The 25483-nt window shown below is 40.0% G+C and overlaps 2 protein-coding genes and 1 long non-coding RNA gene across 5 annotated transcripts in view; 1 reads left to right on the top strand and 2 right to left on the bottom strand.

The window, feature by feature from the left end:
- Positions 1-3816, top strand: part of sbf2 (SET binding factor 2) — a 112557-nt gene extending 108741 nt beyond the window's left edge. For all 3 annotated transcript variants that reach the window (XM_015031415.1, XM_015031413.1, XM_015031416.1), the window contains 4 exons: positions 76-266; positions 808-895; positions 975-1106; positions 2553-3816. In XM_015031415.1, the coding sequence (XP_014886901.1) occupies positions 76-266; positions 808-895; positions 975-1106; positions 2553-2651 (510 nt within the window). In that variant the 3' untranslated portion in view covers positions 2652-3816. The remainder of the gene's footprint in view (positions 1-75; positions 267-807; positions 896-974; positions 1107-2552) is intronic.
- Positions 3817-9205: 5389 nt separating this feature from the next.
- On the bottom strand, positions 9206-10111 carry LOC106946796 (uncharacterized). Its single transcript, XR_001424829.1, has 2 exons — positions 9997-10111; positions 9206-9861 (listed from the first exon to the last, which is right to left on the bottom strand). It is a non-coding gene; the product is annotated as an uncharacterized LOC106946796 (long non-coding RNA).
- A 2618-nt stretch (positions 10112-12729) lies between these two features.
- swap70a (switching B cell complex subunit SWAP70a) lies at positions 12730-22966 on the bottom strand. Its single transcript, XM_015031412.1, has 12 exons — positions 22683-22966; positions 21448-21588; positions 19160-19333; positions 17902-18126; positions 17663-17809; positions 17456-17564; positions 17168-17349; positions 16408-16515; positions 14943-15109; positions 14251-14449; positions 13521-13617; positions 12730-13385 (listed from the first exon to the last, which is right to left on the bottom strand). The coding sequence occupies exons 1-12, from the start codon at positions 22776-22778 to the stop codon at positions 13267-13269; spliced, it is 1764 nt and encodes a 587-aa protein (XP_014886898.1). The 5' UTR covers positions 22779-22966; the 3' UTR covers positions 12730-13266.
- Between the last annotated feature and the right edge of the window lie 2517 nt (positions 22967-25483).

Genomic DNA, 25483 nt, shown 5'->3' with positions numbered 1-25483 from the left:
TCGTCTTATTAGGCAAAACTACGAAGCGATGTAACGTTTTCTAAAACCTGTATGCACGCGTGCGTTTCTCTGCAGCTCCGAAAGCAGTCGCTGTCCCTCTCAGGCCTCATTCCCACGTCCAGCCTGCAGGCCTTCCAGCGCCGCTCCATGCTGCACCTGCCAGACAGCGGCCTGGGCGACGACCACAGCACGGCCACGGCCAACGGGATCAACCGCCGCGCTGCAACGCTTTACAACCAGTTCACCCCCAAGAACGAGGAGAACAGGTGGGTCGTGAACTTCCTGAGCTCCGAGACTAACGAGAAGGAACACATCTGATTCACTGGCCGAGGGGCCGGTCCAGATTTGGAAGATGATTCAGCCCTCCGGTATGCTCCGTGTCATCTTTGTGAGAATTGTCTGTACTTTCGCTTAAAATCTGGGTGTGTGATTTTTACAATTACAGAGAGGTTAAAGTACAGTCTCTTGGCTCAGATGTTGGGATATTTTCTTCTGGACTGAACAAACAGTCATTAAAATCCACTTTATGTCCGTTTTCTTTTCTTTTTTTCTGATGGTTTTTGCATCTGCGCCTCATTTTTCAAATTCCAAATGACGTTCTGACAGATGACTTTACAAAGATGAAGTGATTCAGAAACCTAACATCATCACTGCTGAAATGCTGTTCCTTATTTCTATTAATGGGGCTCAAAATGACTCAGATTTGTCCCCATTGTGCAAATGAAACAATGGAAAAGTGAAAAGCAGAAAGTTGTTTACTCAGGGTTTGTTGTCCCACTGATGGGACTTGCTCTCGTCCTTCTCCAGGTCTTACGAGGGGATCCTTTACAAACGCGGCGCTCTGCTGAAAGCCTGGAAACCTCGGTGGTTTGTGTTGGACGTCACCAAACACCAGGTGAGGCGGGGCGGCTTCCTCGTGGCGCTGACGCTCCGACCGAACACGGAGCAGCAGGTTAATTCTGATGCCTCCACAGCTCAGATACTACGACACAGGCGAGGACACGAACTGCCGGGGCCACATCGATCTGGCCGACGTGGAGTCTGTGACGCCGGCCGCACCCACCATAGGAGCCCCCAAACACATCAACGAGAAGGCGTTCTTTGACGTGAGTACGCGTCGATGTTTGGAAACGACTCGAAACGTTTTGATTTAACGGTTGGACACTCGGTCTGCTTTTAATCTCATTGATTTGTGATGAAGTGGAAGAATTTTGACGTAGTTTTCTTCCTTCTTATGCAAAGCACGAATACCACTTGTAATGAAACAGCCCACAGCATGATGCAGCCACCTCCATGCCGGATGGTAGCTTCTAGAAGGATCAACTGGACAATAAAAAATTGTCTCATTATTGCGACAAATGATGATATTGTTGTTTTGGAGACCATTTTCAAGTAATGTATTGATAATGGCATAATAATGCAAATTTGCCTTCTGAACTACTAGTAAACCTTAATTTTGCACAGAACACTCCACACTGGAAGTGGAAAACATTTTAAATGTGCAAAATAAATTGATCACGCGACTAACTGGTTAATTCATTAAGTGCTTATTGTGACAGACTTAAATCTGACAGTAATGTGTCGGATCGTAAACGGTTCCTTGAACTCAAGCGTCGCAGAGCCTAAATGCCAACGTCAATTTATTTACATGGAGCATAAAAACAACAGACATTGACCATGCCAGATAACAACAACAGGAACAAGAAAAATATATTTAAAAGTAAGGTAAAATACACATTTTCTCCATAAACTGTTGCTGTAAAACATTCTCAAACTCTGGTAGAATCAAATGTCAAAGAATAAGAATCGGTTCAGAGCAAATATTCAAGTCTCAAAAGTCTTGGCTGTCCGTGAAGAGATGAGCCATTCCAAAGTGTAGGAGCATAAATTGCAAACGTTCAATCACTTCTGAATTTTAGCTCGGGTCTAGGAACATCTAAGAGGAACTGGTTGGTTGAACTAAGCGCTCCTACTGGAGTATATGTTCAGAAAATCACAGAGATATCATATGATGAGTCTAAGCCTTTTAAATTTTTAAAAGTAAGAAATAAAATCTTAAAAGTCCATCCTCAAACAAAGAGGAAGCCAGATCCGGCTGCTGCATTTTGGATGGTTTGCAGGTGATGAAGAGACAAATTATGAAACCCTTTTCTTAAGGTCTCTGTTTGGGAGATATGACTTCATGTTGTCAATTTGTCTCATCCTAAAATATTTAAGGCTTTGGCTTTTCTGTTCATTAAAAGCAGCAGAAAATGATTCTACTCGGCAGGACATCAGCTGAGGAAATACAAGCGAATACTTCACATTTTAGGTTTGACTCATCTAGACTGAAAAGAGGCTTTTTACTCTCACTGCTGCACTAATGTGATCAGAAGACTCTCTACTTCACAGAACTTCACTTCATAGAAGACATTTGGATCGCTTAGTAATCATGTAACTTCATCATCTGCTTGTGTTTATCTTGTTTTGGATCAATGTAATAAAGAAGAATCAGGCCGTGGAAGTGTTTTTCCATGGATAAATGTGTCAATTTTATACATTTTGAACTTTAGCTGAAAACCAACAAGAGAGTCTACAACTTCTGTGCTTCCGATGCGCCCAGCGCTCAGGTGTGGATGGACAAGATCCAGAGCTGCGTATCCGACGCCTGAACGCCAAGCTTTAAATGACATATCGGCCTCGTCAGAGGAGGAGTCGTGTGGCTGAGAGCAGCTCGCTTCGGCAGCCCAAGTGTCTTTAGTTTAAGGGGACCACAGCGAATAAAGTGCCTGACGGTGGAGGATCAACTTCCTGCTTCTCCGCCTGCAGCCGCCCGGCCGCCATCACCCTGCAGGTGGAGCGCTTCGGCCTCAGCTCTCCACTCCCTCTGATCGGGGAGCAAAGCAAACATAAGCTGACGTTTTTAGAGACTGTGCTACCAAGGAAATGTTAAATTTTTTTTTTTAAATATATCATAGCTATATCACTGGCCATTAAAACTGTGGGTTCAATTTTAAATTTAGAGGAATATAGAAAGTAGCTCGTAAAAGATTTTCTATCAGATATTTTACTACAAGGAAAAGGGTTATAGCTGCTTAAAGTATAAACCGCCAAAAACTCAAGATTTTAATGCACAACTTTTAAAAAAAAAAAAGCAATTTGTTTGCACTTAGCTCTAAAGCAATGCACTCTTTACTAAATATTGACTTTCTAACAGATGCAAACAGCCAGGCTTCAGGCATTATACAGTGTACATGTGATCGTGATGGATTAAATGAAAAGAATTTGCACAGAGGTTTCAAAAGGTGTTTTTTTTATATATATATATTTAAGTACATGATGTTTTGCTATTCTGTTGAATGTTTTAACTTCTCACTTAACTTTGACGTCTCATGCAATGTAAATTATTTTTTATTCAATGTCTTACAGTGCAAGTGTCACTTATTTTTCTGTAAATACGTTTATCACATTTTATTTTATGTCCTGTCTTCTCTGAGCAGGATTTACTTTTCTAAATTTAATTCTGACGTGTTTGTTCTTTTTGTGACTTTACTGATGAAACTCCCTGAATGTTCCCTACTTGTGGTGAAATGTTGTGAATGAAAATGACCTTATGTTATTGCTGACATTCTCCAGGCAGTCTCTGTCTCTCCTAAGGGCTTTTTAATCAATCTTTTGTGCAGTTTTCTGATTATCTGCCCTATGTCTTTACAAGAGCAAGCACATGAAACAATTCAAAGATGTCAGAGGTGTTTTTTTTTTTTCTTACTTCTTCTTTGTACCATGTTTTGTGACGACACTAAGTTTTTGCAAATAAATCGAACATACTTGAGCCTTTTTCAGTATTTAGAGTGCTTCTTCCCTTTAACTGCGAATCAAAGATGCTCCAACAGTCGGTCAAAGCAGGTAATGAAGGTCTCGGAGACGCTTACCAGAGCTTAATGGCGGTCTTACAGAAGATGTGAATCTGATGTCGGCTTCAGGGTTATTAGCGAACAGCCATGTTTTCTCTGCTCACTTTCCACAGCGCATAAGGCTTCCCTTCATTATTGACTGGATAGCCAAACAAGAGATAGAAGTGTTGTTTGGGATCAAATGAAAGTATTTTGTTTTTTGGTCATCCTTGGCGGGCAGCCATGTTGCCCTTTTGTAAAAAAAAAAAAAATAAATAAATAAATCTAAGATTAACGGTAGAATTTGGGTCTTGTGTGGGCCTCCTGAGCCTAGAAGATTTGTGATGGGTTTCTACATTTGCCTACAGAATTTTAAGCTTTTGGTTTTGTTTTATTCCATTTTGTAACATTTCTGAAGCAATTTCTAAATTTCTTCAGTTACGCTGACAGCGTAGCGTCCACGCTGGAATTTTGGGGGGTTTCCATGTCTCAGTGTTCACTGCCAATATTGTAAAAGGTGGTCGGTAAGAAAATAAGTTTAACGACTAGAACATTTCTGAAGAAATTTAAACGGGGGAACCCAGCGTTCTGATGCTAAAAATTAGCATCAATGCTAAGTTTAGCTAAAGTAATATTAATAGCATGTGGAGAATCACAAGCATATTGACTAAGATGATCTTACTCCATTCAGTATGTTAAAACTACTGTATAAGCTAAAATTAGCCAAAAAGCTAATGTTAGCCTAAATGCTGCGAGGAACATACGGGTATAACTAGCATGTTTGTTACATTGACTTCCTCCATTCAGTGTGCTAAACATGGCTAATAAATAAGAAAAATTGCTAAAAGCTTATTTTAGAGAGAAGGCTAATAATTGAGGCTTTTTTTTATTTTCAGTAAGCTTCATTTTAAAGGGCCACACTAATCCCATGTTGGGTTAAACCAGTCATATCGGTCACATTCTGCTCAGCCCTCCTCTGTCAGTGTTCCACCATCACTGTAGCTCACTGTAACTCCATATGATCTTTGGTTTTTCTGCTTTATAAAGTAGTAATTATCTGCTAAATAAGAGCTGTACCTGCAGTCCTACATGTAGAAATTGTTTCCTCCCAGAGCAGCCGATGTGACTTAAGTGAGTCATATGATACACAGGAAAACTTCCACTATTTCTAGTTGCCATGTTTTTTCTCTGACCTCTTAGAAACAATTCAAATTTAATAAAGATATTCTCTTAATTAAAGGTAACCAAACACCAAGTTGTTCTTTCTGTTATGAATACAGGTTTCTCCCCTTGCCAGAGGTGGATGTGGTTAAGGGCCTGAGCTCATGGCGTTTGGCGCCTGATTGGCGGATCAGAGCAGCTCTCCTTCAAGGTTTCACTCGGAGGAGGAAGCTGAGGTCAGAGGGAGATCGGGTGTTTGTTTTGTTTTTTCTGGAGGGATGTGGTGGGTGTTTTGTCCCACAGTACAATCGAACAGCTGCCATGTAGCGGCAGCAGGTGCAAAGCTTCATCAGCCTAACATCTGGGCAGACCTTTTGGCAGTTCCCTCCATTTTTTCGATGCTTCCTTTCGGCACGGAGATCAGGCCCACAAACGGAGGGATGCAGCGGATGTTGTCCTGCAGGATTGCGTGGAATGGCATGATTGGAATTATTTTCTCTTCGAATTGGAATTGGTGGTTTCCCAAGAGTCATTTCATCCAATTTTTGATTCTCCATGGCTGCACTAGCCTGACTGGATCAAACCACACTGATTTAGATTAGCTGTATGAAAGTAGGACAAGATGAAAGAAATTTCTTGGTTACATAACCCATGACGTGAGTTTAGGTGCATTACAGCTCCTGCAACTGATTTCTCCTCTGATGACAAATTACTGATGAAAGCCTCCATCATCCCAAAGGTCAGCAGTGTTTTAGCATGCATATCTGTAATGGTAATCTTGTGTAACTTGGCCACATTTTTTATTTTTTTTTTCCTCAAGGTTCAGTGATTTGCCTGAGTTGGCTGGAAGCGTGCCGCTCTCAAATAAAAGAAGACAAATCAAAAGCAGTCTATAAATTCAGGCCTGCACGTATCTGCTTGTTTTGGATCCAACACTCTTTCAGCGCAGTCACAGCTGTGCAATTGGATAAAACAACTTGAAAAACAAGCTGACTGGCCTTTCCGCGGACCCCCAAAAATACCCCGCTGACACGTAATATTGATTTATTTCATTGGTCCTCTAAGTCCTATTATCCTAGTAACCCTGTGGCTGCAGTGAATGCTAGATGTGTTCTCATTTCCTTTGGGCGTCAGCAATATGGGCGATAGGATTCAAAGATGCTGAGGGTTTGCCTCTGCGGGCACCTGCTCTGACCCTAAAAGCTAATCGCACGTCATTTACTCCCATTGCAGAAATCAGAATGATGTCAGCTTGCCAGCACATGGGGGTCTACTCAATGCACGCTTCGGCCGATGAGCCGTTCATCCGTGCACAAGAAAAGTTCAATTAACCATTCAATTTGCACTAAGGGGGGTTAAAAAATGAAGATTTCCAAAGCAGCTTGACATTTTTTTTCCCTCCAAAAGTCCAGCACTGTGAGGAGCCATCTGCAAGACATTTCTTCACACTATCCCATAAAAATTTTCCAGTTTGGACCAGGATGTTTTGGATGGAAACCAGATGAATTGGTCATGGGCATTAGGGCTACTTTTCGTACACATGGGGTAAGGATGAGACAGTTAGAGAAATTCTTAAACCTGGAATGTGGAAGACTTGTGCAATTTAGCTACGGAGATCAGAGACTCCCGATTCTGAGAATAGTTTTTTAAATAAAACAAACAAAGAAAAAAAAAAGGTTGCCATTTCTCAGATTCTGAGATATAAATACCTCCTCAAGAAGATATGTGAACAGTAAATCTGTTTAGAAAACACACACACAGTAGGATAGTTCTTGAAAAACACTGCAATAAAAACAATTTCAACAAAAACAGGCTTTTTTTTTTTTGTTCTTGTTGTTGCTCTGTAAATCAAGCAAACAAGAACCAAAAAATCTTTCCATCATGGTGAATCTCAGCAGCATGAGCTCAGACACTTGGGCAATCTGTCTCTGTATCTGATCTTATCTGTGCGCTGCCGGTGTATAGATGCGTGCATGGTGTCAGTGGTGTGAATGCAGGTTCTTATCTCGTCTCCTGCTCTGTCAGCTCTGAACTCGACGTGAACTCTGTTTCATTTCTAAGCCGTCTCTCGAAGAAGAAGAAGTTGAAGCAGAAACAGAAGAACAACAGGCTGACGTTGGTGTTGCGCTGACTGAAGAAGCTCATTGTGCAGCCTGGCAGACACGAGTCAAAGCCAGTGCCCAGCTCTGACAGCTTCACCCAGGTACAATGCTCCTGTAACCAAAGCGCGACGGCGCGGAGGACAAAACCTGAGACGTGCGTGAGGCGAACAGAGGCCCTTTGTTATCTCAAAGTGGTTTGTTTTGACACCAGCATCTTACTGCTGCACGTCGCGTGCATTAGGGGAAATTAATCTCGCCGTGCGATTACTGGAACAATAAGCCAGATTATGCAGCATCTACCAAACTAACGTGACGCTTTGTCTCGCTGATATCACTTTCAACATCGGGTGTCATCAGGTTCCCCTCTGAAGATTTTGATCCACCACAGTGAGTGAAAGTGGTTTTAAGTGAGGTAATGCAGCCTCTCCTTCAGCAGGTTGTGTCAGCTCCTGTATCGGTTTGTCTCATGAGATTAGGGCACCGCTTACATCAGCGCCTTTTAGAAATCTGAACCGAGACGATGACAGAAGGTGCTCAAAGCTTTCAGATGTTGATTCATCTTGTTCCAGACTCAAATAGAAGAAGAAGAAGAAGAAGAAGGACATCTTTTAGTCCTCCAGGAGGAAAACACTGAGAGAGATGCCAAATTGTCTGGATGATTTTGAACTAGACCGGAGCATAGGTATTAGAATACGTTTAAAAACACTTGAAAATGTCAAGTTTAATTTGCTGAAACTTACATTTAGTTGAATCTAATGTGCTCATGGATCACTGTGCACTTTGCATACACTCCAAATATATTTTGCAGGGTTAATAAATACATTTTTTTCTTTTTTTACATTTCATCAAGTTAGAAACCTTAAACTTTAATTTTTAAATATGAGTCAAGACTTTATAGAATCAGTACAGTTAAGGCTGCAAGTTTGTGTTATGTTTCTACCAACTTTGTATGACTAGATATTAAGATTTTTTCCAATCTTCCTGCTCGATAGCTGCAGCCTCAGTCAGATTAGAAGGAGATCATCTGTGAACGACAATATTCAGGGTTTTTGGCTTTGACTGGGCCATTCTAGAACCTGGATATGCGTTGATCTAAGCTATTCCATTGCAGTTCAGGTCATCTATTTAGAGTTCTGCTGGACGGTGAACCACTGGCCCAGTTTTAAGTCCTCTGAAGCACCCACCAGGTTTTCTTTCAAAGATTGCTTTGTAATGAGCTCAATCCATTTTCTGTCCAGCTTCCCTGCTACCGCTAATGAACAGCATCCCCTCATCATAACACTGCCACCTTTATGTATCACCACATGGATAGTATGTTCAGTGTACTGTCTGGGAGGTTTCAGTCACACAGCATTTTCTATGTAGGGCAAAAACAAATACATTTTGGATACCCAATTAGAAGATCTTCCTCCTCTGTGATGTCAACGCAGCTTGTTGCAAACTTTAACAAAAAAAATACTTTTAATGCTTTTTTATTGCCACATTTTCATAAAACCCAGTTGTCATAGCACTCTTGGCTGCTTCTTTGATGAACATTTCCTTTGCCCAGACTGTCATTTCAAGACCATGACAATGTCGTTGCTGTTGTGTGATACTCTTTCCACTTTTGGATTAAGCAACACTCTGTGAGATGTTTGGAGTTGGGATGTTGTTTTCTAACCTAGACGTGCTTTAAGTTTTTCCACAACTTTTCCCCTGACCTGTCTGCTGTGTGTCGCAATCTTCATGATTATGTTTGCTCATTAATGTTGTCTAAAATAAAAACAATTTTAAACCGTGACACTTTCACGGGTAACTACACACAAATGGAGTAATTGTCTAACTTCTGAAGGGAATTCTTTCCATTTTCTGTTACCATAGTAAAGGAGACTGCATGAAAAGACAAACCACATTTCTTTCCACTTCACATTTATGCATCTTTTGTTGGTCTGTCACATAAAACCTCATTGAATAACCTGACAAATCCTAGAGAGGTGTGAATACTTTTGCAGGGCATGTGATGCATTTAAGAACAACAGGGGGGGAGGGGGGGAACAAGACAAAAGCTACTCAATAAGTATACTAAAATACTATTAAAGCAATGATTTTATACTTGTTTGTGTTTCACACATTCCCTTGAGTATTTTTAAGAGCAGCAGCAGACTTCTGCTCCTGCACAGGTAATACAAATCAAAATGTCCCGTTATCGTGCTGCCACCTAGTGGATGAAGCAGAAGTTACAAAGGCTTTCATATAAAACTGAAAAAATGTGGTTACATTTAAGTCGGCTTTTGTTATGAAAATGGTTATTTAAAGCAGAGATCAGACAGAAATCAACTCCCACCGGCATACAAAACTGAACGGTGTTTATTACAAAATACATATCAGTTCATGTTATTTATGTTAAAACCAGTTTAGATTGAAGACTTAAACACTGAAACAGATGGAATTAAATATTTTTGAGTTGAAAAGAAATGAATGGGAATCTTAATTTCTCGCATTAAAAGCAGAGAAGGCGGCCGCTTTATACAATTGGATGAATCGTCTCTAGGATCTTGAGAAACTATTTTCTGAGCTTCAACTAACTGATGATGTGTCAAGAGGTCACCGGTTTATTCGAAGCGTCCTTCATTCAGCCGGAGCTCCCTGGTTCTTCTTCTCCTGCCAGGACTTCTTCCTCAGCTCCAGCTCAATGTCGGTGAACGAGGCCGGGCCCCAGTTAGTGATTCTCTGAGCTCCTTTATGACCTAAGCCAAACAGCACAAACAGATGTAAGCCACAGAGAGAAACACTGTTTCTTGACCTCTGACCTACAGAATGCCATTGTCGGTGTTAATTCACGGCAGACCCTTACGGCTAAAGGGTGAATGAATTTATCCTACCTGGCTGGATGAGACGAACCAGCCCTTCGTGTTTGGCCACTTTATCTTTCCAAGTTTTTGTCTTGTTGGCCGCTCGCTCCAGTTTTCGTGATACCTCCTTTAGAAGAGGAGAAAAGGCAGAGATAGATCATTTAAAAAATATATTTTCTCCTGTACTGATAAGGATTTAGGATGACATACTGTCAGAAATTATTAATTAAATTCAGCTTCGGCTAAGTTGTCATTTGTTCCCTTAAAATAAATTAAAAATTTATTTTGAAAGCTTTCTACAGTGGTCAAATTTAATCGCTTTTCGCTCCCCTTATAACAAACATTTTCAGAAAACATATCAGAGGTTTCTGTGTTTAATCTGACTTGAGAAAATCCCAATGTACGGATGCTTGATTGAGAATATAAAAACTGTCTAAGACTGTCATATNAAGAACCAAAAAATCTTTCCATCATGGTGAATCTCAGCAGCATGAGCTCAGACACTTGGGCAATCTGTCTCTGTATCTGATCTTATCTGTGCGCTGCCGGTGTATAGATGCGTGCATGGTGTCAGTGGTGTGAATGCAGGTTCTTATCTCGTCTCCTGCTCTGTCAGCTCTGAACTCGACGTGAACTCTGTTTCATTTCTAAGCCGTCTCTCGAAGAAGAAGAAGTTGAAGCAGAAACAGAAGAACAACAGGCTGACGTTGGTGTTGCGCTGACTGAAGAAGCTCATTGTGCAGCCTGGCAGACACGAGTCAAAGCCAGTGCCCAGCTCTGACAGCTTCACCCAGGTACAATGCTCCTGTAACCAAAGCGCGACGGCGCGGAGGACAAAACCTGAGACGTGCGTGAGGCGAACAGAGGCCCTTTGTTATCTCAAAGTGGTTTGTTTTGACACCAGCATCTTACTGCTGCACGTCGCGTGCATTAGGGGAAATTAATCTCGCCGTGCGATTACTGGAACAATAAGCCAGATTATGCAGCATCTACCAAACTAACGTGACGCTTTGTCTCGCTGATATCACTTTCAACATCGGGTGTCATCAGGTTCCCCTCTGAAGATTTTGATCCACCACAGTGAGTGAAAGTGGTTTTAAGTGAGGTAATGCAGCCTCTCCTTCAGCAGGTTGTGTCAGCTCCTGTATCGGTTTGTCTCATGAGATTAGGGCACCGCTTACATCAGCGCCTTTTAGAAATCTGAACCGAGACGATGACAGAAGGTGCTCAAAGCTTTCAGATGTTGATTCATCTTGTTCCAGACTCAAATAGAAGAAGAAGAAGAAGAAGAAGGACATCTTTTAGTCCTCCAGGAGGAAAACACTGAGAGAGATGCCAAATTGTCTGGATGATTTTGAACTAGACCGGAGCATAGGTATTAGAATACGTTTAAAAACACTTGAAAATGTCAAGTTTAATTTGCTGAAACTTACATTTAGTTGAATCTAATGTGCTCATGGATCACTGTGCACTTTGCATACACTCCAAATATATTTTGCAGGGTTAATAAATACATTTTTTTCTTTTTTTACATTTCATCAAGTTAGAAACCTTAAACTTTAATTTTTAAATATGAGTCAAGACTTTATAGAATCAGTACAGTTAAGGCTGCAAGTTTGTGTTATGTTTCTACCAACTTTGTATGACTAGATATTAAGATTTTTTCCAATCTTCCTGCTCGATAGCTGCAGCCTCAGTCAGATTAGAAGGAGATCATCTGTGAACGACAATATTCAGGGTTTTTGGCTTTGACTGGGCCATTCTAGAACCTGGATATGCGTTGATCTAAGCTATTCCATTGCAGTTCAGGTCATCTATTTAGAGTTCTGCTGGACGGTGAACCACTGGCCCAGTTTTAAGTCCTCTGAAGCACCCACCAGGTTTTCTTTCAAAGATTGCTTTGTAATGAGCTCAATCCATTTTCTGTCCAGCTTCCCTGCTACCGCTAATGAACAGCATCCCCTCATCATAACACTGCCACCTTTATGTATCACCACATGGATAGTATGTTCAGTGTACTGTCTGGGAGGTTTCAGTCACACAGCATTTTCTATGTAGGGCAAAAACAAATACATTTTGGATACCCAATTAGAAGATCTTCCTCCTCTGTGATGTCAACGCAGCTTGTTGCAAACTTTAACAAAAAAAATACTTTTAATGCTTTTTTATTGCCACATTTTCATAAAACCCAGTTGTCATAGCACTCTTGGCTGCTTCTTTGATGAACATTTCCTTTGCCCAGACTGTCATTTCAAGACCATGACAATGTCGTTGCTGTTGTGTGATACTCTTTCCACTTTTGGATTAAGCAACACTCTGTGAGATGTTTGGAGTTGGGATGTTGTTTTCTAACCTAGACGTGCTTTAAGTTTTTCCACAACTTTTCCCCTGACCTGTCTGCTGTGTGTCGCAATCTTCATGATTATGTTTGCTCATTAATGTTGTCTAAAATAAAAACAATTTTAAACCGTGACACTTTCACGGGTAACTACACACAAATGGAGTAATTGTCTAACTTCTGAAGGGAATTCTTTCCATTTTCTGTTACCATAGTAAAGGAGACTGCATGAAAAGACAAACCACATTTCTTTCCACTTCACATTTATGCATCTTTTGTTGGTCTGTCACATAAAACCTCATTGAATAACCTGACAAATCCTAGAGAGGTGTGAATACTTTTGCAGGGCATGTGATGCATTTAAGAACAACAGGGGGGGGGGGGGGGAACAAGACAAAAGCTACTCAATAAGTATACTAAAATACTATTAAAGCAATGATTTTATACTTGTTTGTGTTTCACACATTCCCTTGAGTATTTTTAAGAGCAGCAGCAGACTTCTGCTCCTGCACAGGTAATACAAATCAAAATGTCCCGTTATCGTGCTGCCACCTAGTGGATGAAGCAGAAGTTACAAAGGCTTTCATATAAAACTGAAAAAATGTGGTTACATTTAAGTCGGCTTTTGTTATGAAAATGGTTATTTAAAGCAGAGATCAGACAGAAATCAACTCCCACCGGCATACAAAACTGAACGGTGTTTATTACAAAATACATATCAGTTCATGTTATTTATGTTAAAACCAGTTTAGATTGAAGACTTAAACACTGAAACAGATGGAATTAAATATTTTTGAGTTGAAAAGAAATGAATGGGAATCTTAATTTCTCGCATTAAAAGCAGAGAAGGCGGCCGCTTTATACAATTGGATGAATCGTCTCTAGGATCTTGAGAAACTATTTTCTGAGCTTCAACTAACTGATGATGTGTCAAGAGGTCACCGGTTTATTCGAAGCGTCCTTCATTCAGCCGGAGCTCCCTGGTTCTTCTTCTCCTGCCAGGACTTCTTCCTCAGCTCCAGCTCAATGTCGGTGAACGAGGCCGGGCCCCAGTTAGTGATTCTCTGAGCTCCTTTATGACCTAAGCCAAACAGCACAAACAGATGTAAGCCACAGAGAGAAACACTGTTTCTTGACCTCTGACCTACAGAATGCCATTGTCGGTGTTAATTCACGGCAGACCCTTACGGCTAAAGGGTGAATGAATTTATCCTACCTGGCTGGATGAGACGAACCAGCCCTTCGTGTTTGGCCACTTTATCTTTCCAAGTTTTTGTCTTGTTGGCCGCTCGCTCCAGTTTTCGTGATACCTCCTTTAGAAGAGGAGAAAAGGCAGAGATAGATCATTTAAAAAATATATTTTCTCCTGTACTGATAAGGATTTAGGATGACATACTGTCAGAAATTATTAATTAAATTCAGCTTCGGCTAAGTTGTCATTTGTTCCCTTAAAATAAATTAAAAATTTATTTTGAAAGCTTTCTACAGTGGTCAAATTTAATCGCTTTTCGCTCCCCTTATAACAAACATTTTCAGAAAACATATCAGAGGTTTCTGTGTTTAATCTGACTTGAGAAAATCCCAATGTACGGATGCTTGATTGAGAATATAAAAACTGTCTAAGACTGTCATATCCAACGGATGGAGAGACAGAGAGTGAGAGATGGTACAAAATTAATTGTTGTAGTGTACAACTTTGCCACTAGATGTCAGCAAACTCCACACACTCACGTCTTAATTTCAGCAAGTTGAACAGATGAAATTCATGTTGTATACATTTTGTTGTTTTTTTTTTTTTTTACATTTTAATTTATTGTTTTAACTGTTATTTAGTAGGGAATTTTATTATTTATTAAATTACCTTCTTCTACTACCAAAGGGAAAACGTTTCATTTGTAATGCTAAAAACATAAATATTTACTTCTGATCTATGAATGGTTATGAACCTGATACTGCTCCAGCGCCCCCTGCCGTTCCTTCTCCAGTCTGTCCAGCTGCTGAGACGCCGCCTGCAGCTCTCTCTCCTTGGCCAGCTGCTCGGCCATCAGCTCCTCCTTCTCCGCCTCCGTCTGAGTCAGCGTCCTCTTCTGCTTCAGGTAGATCTGCTCCAGCTCCGTCCTCTTTGCCGCCTCTTCCTCCAGTAACCTGTTATAAAAGCAGCAAACACTCTTAATATGTATTTAAATAATCCTGTGCGTTTCAGAAGAACAGGGAAGCACCACACATTGTTGTACGAACAGGGCAGAGATTGAGAGTTTCTTCTTGTTAAAAGTGAGTTTTTCCGTTGCACTGTCGCCACATGCTTGATCAGAAGGAGGGTGTTGACATTTTCTTGTGCATTGGCATGATAAAATGAATATGAACCAACCCGAAAATGATGTGATTTGCACACCGGTCATTAATGCCAGCAGTTAAACTTTGACAAAGCCCCTATGTCTCTAAGGTTGCTCAGCCTGTTAATGAAGTTAAGTCGGATACTTGTGCTGCTTTTCTTTAAAATATGTTTTTCCCTGTACTGTTTGACTGTTATCACAGCTACAGTTTGCTTAACTCAACACATTATAGTTAGCTTATCTCTCTTAAGCTAACTATTAACAGTTTGAACTCGACTTGGTCATGCTAGGTTTGTTTCTGAGACCTGGCCTGCAGCTTCCTCATGGCCTCCTCATCCTGCTTGGCCTGCCTCTCGTCCTCTAGGGCTTCCTGCAGCCGGTGGTACATGTCTTCGAGCTCTCTGACCCGCTGGAGGTACTGGTCCAGCTCGCTGGACTTCTGAGCCATCTGCTCCTCCATCTCCTGCCGGACCTGAAATAGTTGACACGGTTTTAGTGAGTCGGCTAAAATTGACACACTAAAATGTTAGGATGAGAGCTTTTTATGCAATGTTTCCCCCAAATATGACTTAATGAACTTAGAGTGAAAAAAAAAAAGGTGCAACTCCTGAAATGATGCGACGTATAAATTCCAGTTAATTTTTTGTCATTGTTTTTAAAGGGATTTAAAACTTAAAACTCTCATTTATAACACCAAAAGACAGTCAGATTATTCTAAAAAATTAATTAAATAAAATATAGAAGATGCATGTGTAGGAGCTTACTTTTCTGTTTTCCCTACATAGGAAAAATCTGTTTAATGTCAAGACAGTGAATAAGCAAAGAAGCCTAATTTCTCCTCAACCAGGAAACAAAAATCCCCTGGATTTTCCCAAACTTTTCCCACATGATTAGCTCTGAAACCATGGTTTCCTCATTAAAGTTTAATCTCATGTGGAGTCTTGGTTTTAATCCCAAAGCTGTGAGGTTAGGAGACAATTCAGGTTGTCACAGATGCAACTCCATGAAAAAATCATTACTTATTTGATTATTTTACTCATTTTTTGAAACGTCATCCAAGCCAACCTGCCCATCGGTGGATAACTAATTGCATTTCTTGTTAAAACATAACTGTGATTAACCACTACTTGGCCATCTACGCTCAGTTTCACCAACAGCACATTGACCTTGTGAAATAAAGACGTTACTCAACATGAAAGTGAAACATTTTAGCTCCTTTCTTTAACCCTATTCAAAGGTTTACGCAACGTAATGTGTGGCTTGTTAGTACTAGGTACTCTGGTGACCCGATACCAGAGTACCAGGGCGCAGCATCGCATGCCTGTGTGCATCAAAGTATCAATGAAGGTCAGAGCTGGAGCAGAAATAACGACATCTGCCTTAATAAAGCAAGAATTTGAGTTTTTCTAATTGCGGCTTTTTGTTCCCAGCGGTCAGTCGCCACGGTGGCAAATAACAGGCAGGCTAAGCTCACCACAGAGCTCCTATTACAACCCTGGTCGGGGTTTATTTAGGTCATTTAAGCAGCTGTTCTCAGTATTGGATAAGTTCCTCTTGTTTGTGCAGAATTTTTATTTATTTGTTTATTTTAAACGTATTTGTCGACTTCACGTTTCTGTCGGCACACCAACATGGATATAATAACTCAAACACATGTCCTTTGTCGTGATCATCACAATTACATTTTTCTTTTTATTAATAAGTTTCTTTAAGCGTTTACACCAGTGATGTGATGCCATACTTATAAAGCAGCGAGTGAAACACCTTTACCATTTTTTCTCTCTCCAGGTCTAATCTGTACCGATCCTGCAGGTCTGACTGTTTTTTCTTCCTCCGGAGCTCCTCCAGCTCTGCTTTGGCTTTGGCCTCTTCCATTTTCTGTAAAAAAAAAAAAAAAAAAAAAGAGGAAGGAGCCGTCACTGCTCTGCTTGAACCGAGGCCCCAGCCAGCAAAAAAAAAAAAAACAAAAAAAAACCTGTTTATATAGTTTCTGAGGTTTGATTAAAGAGGATGCTTTAAAGTGACTCCTTTTTAAATCGGCATCCTGGGCTCCGATATAACTCTGCACAAATCCACTTTTAGCTCTTGCAAATATGAAACGCGGTTCGACATTTAAAAAAAAAAAAAAAATAGCTGAGTGGTCAAAGAAAAAGAGAAGTGAAATATGAGGAATAATCTGCTTCGCCTTTAATAGTATTGAGCGTGCAAACCATGTTTCAGACACAGGTGTCACTAAATGATATATTAGGCAGTTTGCATAAAAGTTTTACTTCCCTTTTTACTACTAGTGTTTTCTGAGATAAACCACAATATGTGGGGGGAAGAAAAAAAAAAAGAGCAGATGTGATCAACGCCTAAGTTCAACTGAATTAATGCTCTTCCCCCCCACCCCCGCCCCCCATTTCTATTTTTGTAAAATTTTTATTTCTTATTCTAAGGCACAGCCAAGGTCCACAGACGGACTGAACGACCGCTTGACTTGCAATTGGGATTTATCTTTGAAAATATTTGGAGGGTGTCAACCACAGACCAGCCTCATGTCTTCCAGTTGTCTCTGTTTGGCCTCGTTAGCCGCCTGGAGGTTCTTCATCCTCTCCGTCAGGTGCTGCTCGTCCAGCTGCTGCTTCTGCCGCAGCTCCCGACGCCTCAGCCGCGCCTCGCGGTGCGGAGACAGCAGGCCGAGCCTCAGCAGCTGGATGCACGTTTGTATAGCTGCCGGAAAACATGTGGAGAGGGAGCTCAGGGACGGGGGGAGGAGGGAGGGGGGAACGTTTCAAAAAATGAAGGGATGACGGGGAGGAAGTCGTCTAGTCGGTACCTTGAATCCATTCCTGCTTCTTCTTCTTGTCCGAAGCGCTGATCTCAAAGCTTTTATCCAGGCACTTAATAATAAAGAGGCACTTCTTCCCGTCTTTATCTAGCAGAGACTGGAGAGGACAAATAGAAAAATAATTTAAAAAAAATCACATGAAAGTGAAATCAAATAAAATAATAAACCAATTATTAAAATAAAACTCCACCTTACCTCCACGCAGCAGCTTTGGTCAAGAACGATGTCTCCCTTCTTCTCCGTGAGGTCTTCGCAGACGTAGTAGGTCAGCGAAGTGGGTCGAAGGACGAACCAGCGCTCCATCCAGTTCTTCCTCTTGTGGCCTTTTTTCATCATGTAGCCCTTTGAAACACAACACCGAGTTGAGCCGAGGCGTTCCTCAGGCCTACGCGTCTTCTTACCCCCCCCCCAACCTGCTGGGCGTCCTGTCCGACCTGCTTGAGAATGTCCAGGATGAGCTCCGAAAACACCTCGTTGATGCTCATGGACAGGATCTGGCGGTCCACGTCGTTGCTGAAGTAGATGACTCCCACCAGCTCGATCAGCTCCCATACAGTCAGGCAGCTCTTCGCGCTGTGCTGCATCCTGTAGTCTGTGAACTTCTCCTCGCACCACCCGATCCCCATGGCCTCCATCAGCTTTCGCAGAAAATACTCGACCTACACGGGTGGACAAAACGGCCTTACTTGAAGCTTCAAAAGCAACGTAGGCGCGTGGTTCATTTTTTGAACAGCTCTGAAACGACAACATTTTCTTTCCAATCTTTTTTGGTGACGTGTAGGAATGCTGCTTATTGCCAAGAAACACTAGGAAGACATCCACTTTCTCAAAAGTAATAATTAAAATACGTCAGATTGTGTTCTCTCTGACAAAAAGTCATTTATAGTAATAGATTATGATGTATAAACACGAGCCTGAAATATCAGCACAGTGGCGGGAATTTCACGGCTTGTTACGTCGCGGTCAGAACTCCGTATCAACCGAGGTAGAAATGAATCAAAACTAACTCCCACAGATTTCATGAGCAAATTTCAGGCCAGAAAGAAGAAAACAAGATGATTCAGAGAACACAAGGAGAATTCTCGAAGCCAGCCATAATCTCTTCAATGTGTGTTTTCTGATTAGATTATACAGTTTAAAAGTAGTCTGGAGCAATGCCTCCACAGAACACCTCTCAAAGCCTGACAACTGCTTGCACCTGACCATGTCAGCAGTTTTTGTGCAGCTTTTCACAAAAGTTAAGAGTAAAACCATATCTACAGCAAAAGATCCTTTTCTGAAAGTCACATATTCAAGAAATAGAAAATAATCCTGCAAAGATAACCCTGCTCACGCTTCATCAGATTATCTACTGGATGCACCAAGTTTTCAGCTCAGATCCTATTTATTTGAGCTAAAATACTGTTTACCAGGTTATCGTTGGTATTTTTCCTATATCCAACAAAAGGAATGGAGACAAATTGCTCAGTTTCTGCTTGTGATCAAATTGAAAAGGTGAATATTTTCCATATGTCGTGATTAATCCACTTTATAAACCTGAAAGATCCAAAAGTCAGAATTGAGAAGCTAATTGAAAAAAAATGCTTCTGAAAATAATCAGGGAAAGAAAAACTGAAACAGAAGGGCGCGGTCTAATCCAGATATTTGGATCAGCTGGAATTACAAAAATTCCTCTTTAAGCCTCTTCCTCACCTCCTCGAAGACAATCACCAGCGGGTATTTGTCTTCCGACAGGAAGTTAAAAATGCACCAGACTTTGAACGCATCGGCATCTGAGATGATTAGACGATGAGGGTGAATATTCTTTTTGTAGCACAGAGTCCAGCACATCCGGTAGAACTCCAGCACGTCGAAATCCTCCTGCACCTGCGGACGAGAACACGGAGTCAGAGAGGAGTCGAAGGGAGACGCCGGCGACCTGCTTGTTTACAAGTGCAGAGCCAAAGGATCGCTGCCGGTCTCCCCTGGAAACCTTAAAGGCTGCAGGATGTGAGGTGATGTTGTTACAGGGCTCATTTTTATTCAGGTCAGAGTTTGGCGGAGAAAAGGGAAGAAAAACGCCTCGCAGCTCAACAAAGGAAGCCTGAGCTGCTTGCTAACTGGACTGAGTCAACTAAAACTTATCAGAGCCACAGCTATTTTGAATACTAATGGGACCACTCTTGCGTAAAAATTAGAGAAAACGTCTTACTCAGAATTTGCAACCATTTCCACATTTAGATGATGAGTCACTTTAATGTGGCACAAAGGAAGAGATCATGAGATTAATTTGTTTGGTCGACGTTTCAGCAGAGAATTATTATATAATCAAAAAAAAAAAATTGCTCACTAGTTTTTCAATCCGGAGATTTATCATTTTAGCTTTTGGCAAATAATCAACCAGATAACTCATTTACAATAAATAGTTTATTTACTTATTTTTACAAAACTTGGCTGAAATTCAAGCACTTAAAGTTTTTTTTTTTTTTAAATCCCATATCTGCTTTTACATTATTAAATTTTCAAAAACCTAACCTGTACATTGTTTTTTTTATTATTTTTTTTTTTTTTTTACATGTTTAATTAGCAACTTTTATTTTTTTTTCCACAGAAGGATTTTTTTTTTTTTTGGCACATGATAAACTAAAGAAACTATATTTCTAAAAGAATTCAGTTTTTAAACACTAACACACTTATTTTGGACATATCATTCAATAAAGTCTGATGATTCACCACATTATGACCTAACATTGTGCAAAGAATTGCCTCCATAGTTATGAAATTGACATCTGGTAAAGAGTCTGAACATCATTTTTAACAAAACATTTAATTTCTAACAAATGAAAGACAATTGATCAGAGCAAGTAAATGATCATGTTTAAAGTACACTTTGTGAAACATGTAATTTAATCAAGGTCAAAGTAGCCAATGTGCAAATATTATTGCACCGGGAGAAAAAATTCATGACTGTACACATTATTTCATAACTCACACATTTTAAATTTGGATCTTTGTCTCAGAGAAGTCCACATTTATACTTTGTTTACTTTAGATTCTGTGTAAGCCTGAAATTATTTTTAACAAATAAAATAAAACAAAAGAAAGACAGTCTTTCACTGTTCATTATGACAATATAAAAATAAATGTACATTTTCTTCACCTCACATGAACCACATTGCTACAACTCCCAGATTATGAATCGTGCATTCTTTTATCACTTGGAGCTATGGTTAAGTTCAAATGTATTCCTATGTCTAGAAGGTGTGGGTTTAGACCAATATTAAAATTTTATCACCATTTTTCCAGTCTCACTGCTGGACCGCTCCAGCAGTCTGACTATTTTAGTGAACATCTTAAATGTAGCGAAACAAACCGAGCGAAATGATCCAAAACGCCAACATGCAACGACCGCCTGATGCCAGGAAGAAACACAAGAAGATGCAATTTTATATTTTGTAGATTTGCTTTAAATCATTCAAGACTCACTTGAATTATTGTGAATCTGGGAGACAAAGATTAGGGTGATGGCACGGAGGCCTTCCAACCTCAAATACTTAGAGCTCATCATCAAAGGTGATTCCTCAACATTTCAGTAGAAACAGGAAAATGCAGCTCAGAAATAGTAATAAATGTTGTATTAATGTAACACAAAAAATGTCTGTTTAAAATTGCGTATAGTTAATTTGTGTCACGCCATTTTGTAGTGAAATGTAAAGAGACACATTTTACATCGTCTTATAACATTTTGAGAGAAGCCCGTCTCAAGAAACATAATTCTTGGTTGAATGAAGAATATCTTTTGACATATTTAAGTTTGCAAAACTGTGGAGTCAATGGTTACTCATAAATGCTCACATAAGTAAATGCACATTTTTCGCCTATATATGTCTTTTGCAAACTGGGCAAATATTTTAAAAACATGGTTTCAGAGTGTGACGGAGATATTAAAGAGTTTTTTTTTTGTTTGTTTGTTTGTTTTTTTAACCACTCTTAGTCCTCACCTTGTCAAGAATGTACCTGTTGAGGTAAGGCATGTAGCCCTCATTAGACAGAGGTCCCTTATCATCTTCTTTAAAATGCTCTTCAAAGGTCAAAGGGTCATGGGGGATCTTCATTACTGTGCACAGGTTGTAGGAGAGCACCTACACAACAACAAATACACCGGAGCACAACTGTGAATGTCAATGCATTTATTCATTCAAACCTCAGAGTCCAGTAAAATAGCATTACGATCTTCAGAGAACAGTAATCATATGGCTGTCTGTCACATCTACACGCATCACCAGCCAAGCGATCCTTCAGTTCCTGCCAGTGACATCTCTAAGCTTTTAGATTATGGACTGTTGCTCTCAGCTGCACTACTGCAAAAGGTCATCAGTTTCAGTTCAGTTCTGCTGCTTTGCACCGCTGATAATATTTTGTCTGACAAAGTGTCACAAAAATAAAACGCTTACCTATAAACACTCGAGTTTTTCACGAGAGAAGTCAGTGAAGCTCGTTTTACACCTTAAAACGCCAAAAAGGCAACAGCTGCTTCCAGTACACCATGTCACAAAACTCTTAATTTTCTCAAACTGATTGCTTGACCCCAAAATCGAATGGTTTCCAAGGTTACCAAATCCCAATTAGAGCAATGGTTTGCTTCAATGGTTTGATGGGCAGATTGTCCGCATGATGTGATTAAGGCTGGAGGTAGAACGAGTTTTTTGTTTTTAAAGCTCTCAGTAGACAAATTTTGTTATTTATTTCCAGTTTTGTTTTAACCATGACATGCGAAACAAATTTAGATATTTTTAGTTGCCAAACCATTTACAGAAGAGAAGATTAAATGAAAAAAAAACAACAACTCCTAAAATCGCCCAAAATAGTAACTCGAATGAGGCATAAAAACAATTACTGTTCAAGTTCTGGTAATAGCAGATTAACACACAAAGAGATTGTGTTTACTATTGCAACACAGAGATGTTAAATTATGAAAAATAAAATATGAAACAAAATCAGGACTAAATTAATGGTGATATATCTGTACACGCGGACGCCATTACTGTTTGGAAATACAGTGTAAACAGAAAACAGACATCTTATAAAATTGATTTCCCAATAAATTGCAGAAGTAGCTGAAATGTTGCTCATTATTTTCTCACAGAAGTACGTAGAAGCAGAAATCATACAGGATGCAAAAGTGCTAATCCAAGTGTTTGAGGTCAGACTAAAGTGAACAGAAATTAAAACTCGCCTTTAACTGAGATTTGGAGACTTTCCCACGGTGGTCCACGTCCAGGGCCGTGAACGCATGCCAGATGGCTTTCAGCAGCTCCTCTCGAAGCCACATTTTGTCTTCCAGCGGCACCAGAACCAGCAGTGGTTCCGTGAGTGTGCTGTGTTTGGGTCTGAGCCTGTTTCTGCGCCCTTTAGGCAAAACCAAGAGAAGGAGAAGTGTGATGCGCACTCCACGTGATGGTTTAGTTGGTCAGGTTTTCCCCCCACCCCTCATTATCCAAATATTGGCCAATATTCAGGGGGTTTAATCTGACATTGGTGGGAAGAAAGCAGCCAATCTACAATGTGCTCTAAGTTTAGATAAAGTTTGAAAAAAAACAACTGTTTTTTGTTTTAATTTTAAGAAATTTTGTCCTTCCTTCTTGTTCAGTGAGATTCTCCCACTGATTAATATGCCGCGTTTGATCAGCGCCACCTGCTGCTGCTATTTCTTAAGGAGTTTTAAATGTTTCCCTGCACATTTTGTATTAAGTTTGCAAAAATAAGCATTGATTTAGAGGCGTGTGAAAAGAATTGCTTCACGAGGTTGAATTAAGAGCCTGTTTGTGTAATTCAAATAAGTTATGAGACTTTTATAAATCTTCAAGTCGTTTTGCTAACTCGATACTCCTCCTTAAATGTGGATTACAAATCAATCCTCCGATAACACCGAGAACCGCATCAGCTCCAAACCACTACTCTCCCATGTCTAAGGAGTAAATATGTTTTTGGTTCGTTTTCAGAATCTTAAAAATACTATTTGACACATTTAGCAACAAAAAAGAAATAATAATCGTGTAGTCCTGTTGATGCCATTCCTTTGGGGTTTTTTTTCTTTCTCGAAAGCAGACAAAAATAGTTTAGACCCATTAAACTGAAACTCGGACCTTAATAAGTTATAGCTTCTCCAGCTGCAGATGTTTAAACAAATCCTCTTTTTGGGTGGGATAAGCTTCCCCTTGTGTTTGTTGAATGTTTAGTCACAAAACCCTGTTTTTATAATCCTAATTAGGAGCTTGAACACACTGTCAAATAATAGTTATTTACACCTTAAACTATTTATCATAATTTGTTCTGGGAGGCTGAGAGAGAACGGACTCTTATAGTACGTTTTGAGTTAATGAAGACAAAGTTAAGTGTTTTATGTTGATGTTCTGTTTGATGTTGCTTAGAAAGACTTGATCTCCCTTTTCATGCTTAATTGAAGTCCGAAAACTGTTAAGTTCGGTAAAGAATACCAGTTTTTTTTTTTTTTATGTAGCGTGCTTTATAGCTGAACAAAGTTTTAACAGCGACTCCATGACCCCATTACAGTGCTGCATTTATAGACCTCTGATCTAAAACAGAAGTTAAAAAGCTCCCAGTTCCAATTTAACATAGGGCTTTCATTAGTTTCAACCCATAATCAAAGTGAACTCAAACCTATCATGCTCACTGTTTCTCCCAAATATATATTTTTCTACTTTTCCTGAGCTACATTCGTCAAAATTTAAACCATAAAAAATACACAGAACCCAATCAATATTTTTTACATACTAATAAAAACATTTTAAGTTTTTTTTTTTTTTGGCACTTGTGGCCTTTATTCATCAGTAGCTTGACAGGGAAAGTGGGCAGAGTGAGAAGAAGAGTACATGCAGCAAACGGGTCCAGGACTGGGAGCTGAACGTGGCTCAGCCGCGTCGAGAGCTGCAGCGTTTGTAATGCGGTCGCCCTTTCGCTTTACCGCAGATCCACCTGCTGCCTCCACAGAAACACTTTTCTGACGATCTCGTCAGAAAACAAAACAAAAACAAAAAAAAAATCCGGCCACCTGCAGCATGTGAACGACTCTACGCGGGACTGTATGTTGGTTAAAATATGACAAAAAATAAAAAAAAATAAATAAAATAAACAGTCAAACATGATTCCCTTAGCTTCTTTTTTTTTTAATATGTTGTATATATAGATGGTTCATCCATACACCAACCAAAAGCTCGAGACCTTCACGATAAGTTGAATTGTACATGCTTCAACGATGTATCCAACGGCACATCCAGGGCTGACAAACACTTGTCCTATTAGCCATACTGAACACCAAAAGCATCCTCTCGTCCTGAAATTGTGTGTGCAACTGATTCCCTCCAACCAGATGCATTTGTTAAATCAGCTGTTAACACCTGCAAAGTAACAAAAGTTACAGCCTGTATTCCCCCATTCTTAAATAGTCTTGAATTAAAAAAAAAAAAAAAAAAAATTGCAGTCTGATACAGAAGGCTAGAAGACCTGAACAATATGAAAGTGCTAGTCATTAATTTACAGAGATCAGGCATCACATAGTGCTATGAATTATCCAATATGCTACATATGAATACAGCTGTTGATACCTTACAAAAGCCTCTGGTCGCTTTTTTTTTATTTATTTTTTTTTTCAAGGCTACTTGAAAAAAAAAAAATCAATAACCTTGGCTTGTATGTACATAAACGTGGGTGTTTGTTTATGCAGAAAGATTCGCAGATTTCACCACTACCAGAGGTATAATCTTATCGTGGCCCCTTGGCCACGGCGATAATGAAATATTTAGTCCCATTATCAATTCTAGCAGATAATCCATCCCATCCCTCCCATCCCTCTTTATTTGTTTCAGTGGGAAGAAAATACGAAGGAGTTGCTGTCTCAGGGGCTCCAGCGGACAGCGTTGTTCAGAGCTTCTTCTCTTGCTTCGTGCTCAAGTTCTTGGTTTGGTTTCCTGAGCCATCGGTTGCATTTTTAGTTGCATTTACCCTCCCCGCCCCCCC

The sequence above is a fragment of the Poecilia latipinna genome, unplaced genomic scaffold, assembly GCF_001443285.1.
Source record: "Poecilia latipinna isolate Pla-1442-1.1 unplaced genomic scaffold, P_latipinna-1.0 Scaffold207, whole genome shotgun sequence".
In the NCBI taxonomy this organism is placed as follows: Eukaryota; Metazoa; Chordata; class Actinopteri; order Cyprinodontiformes; family Poeciliidae; genus Poecilia; species Poecilia latipinna.
This window is presented reverse-complemented; position numbering and strand designations above follow the sequence as displayed.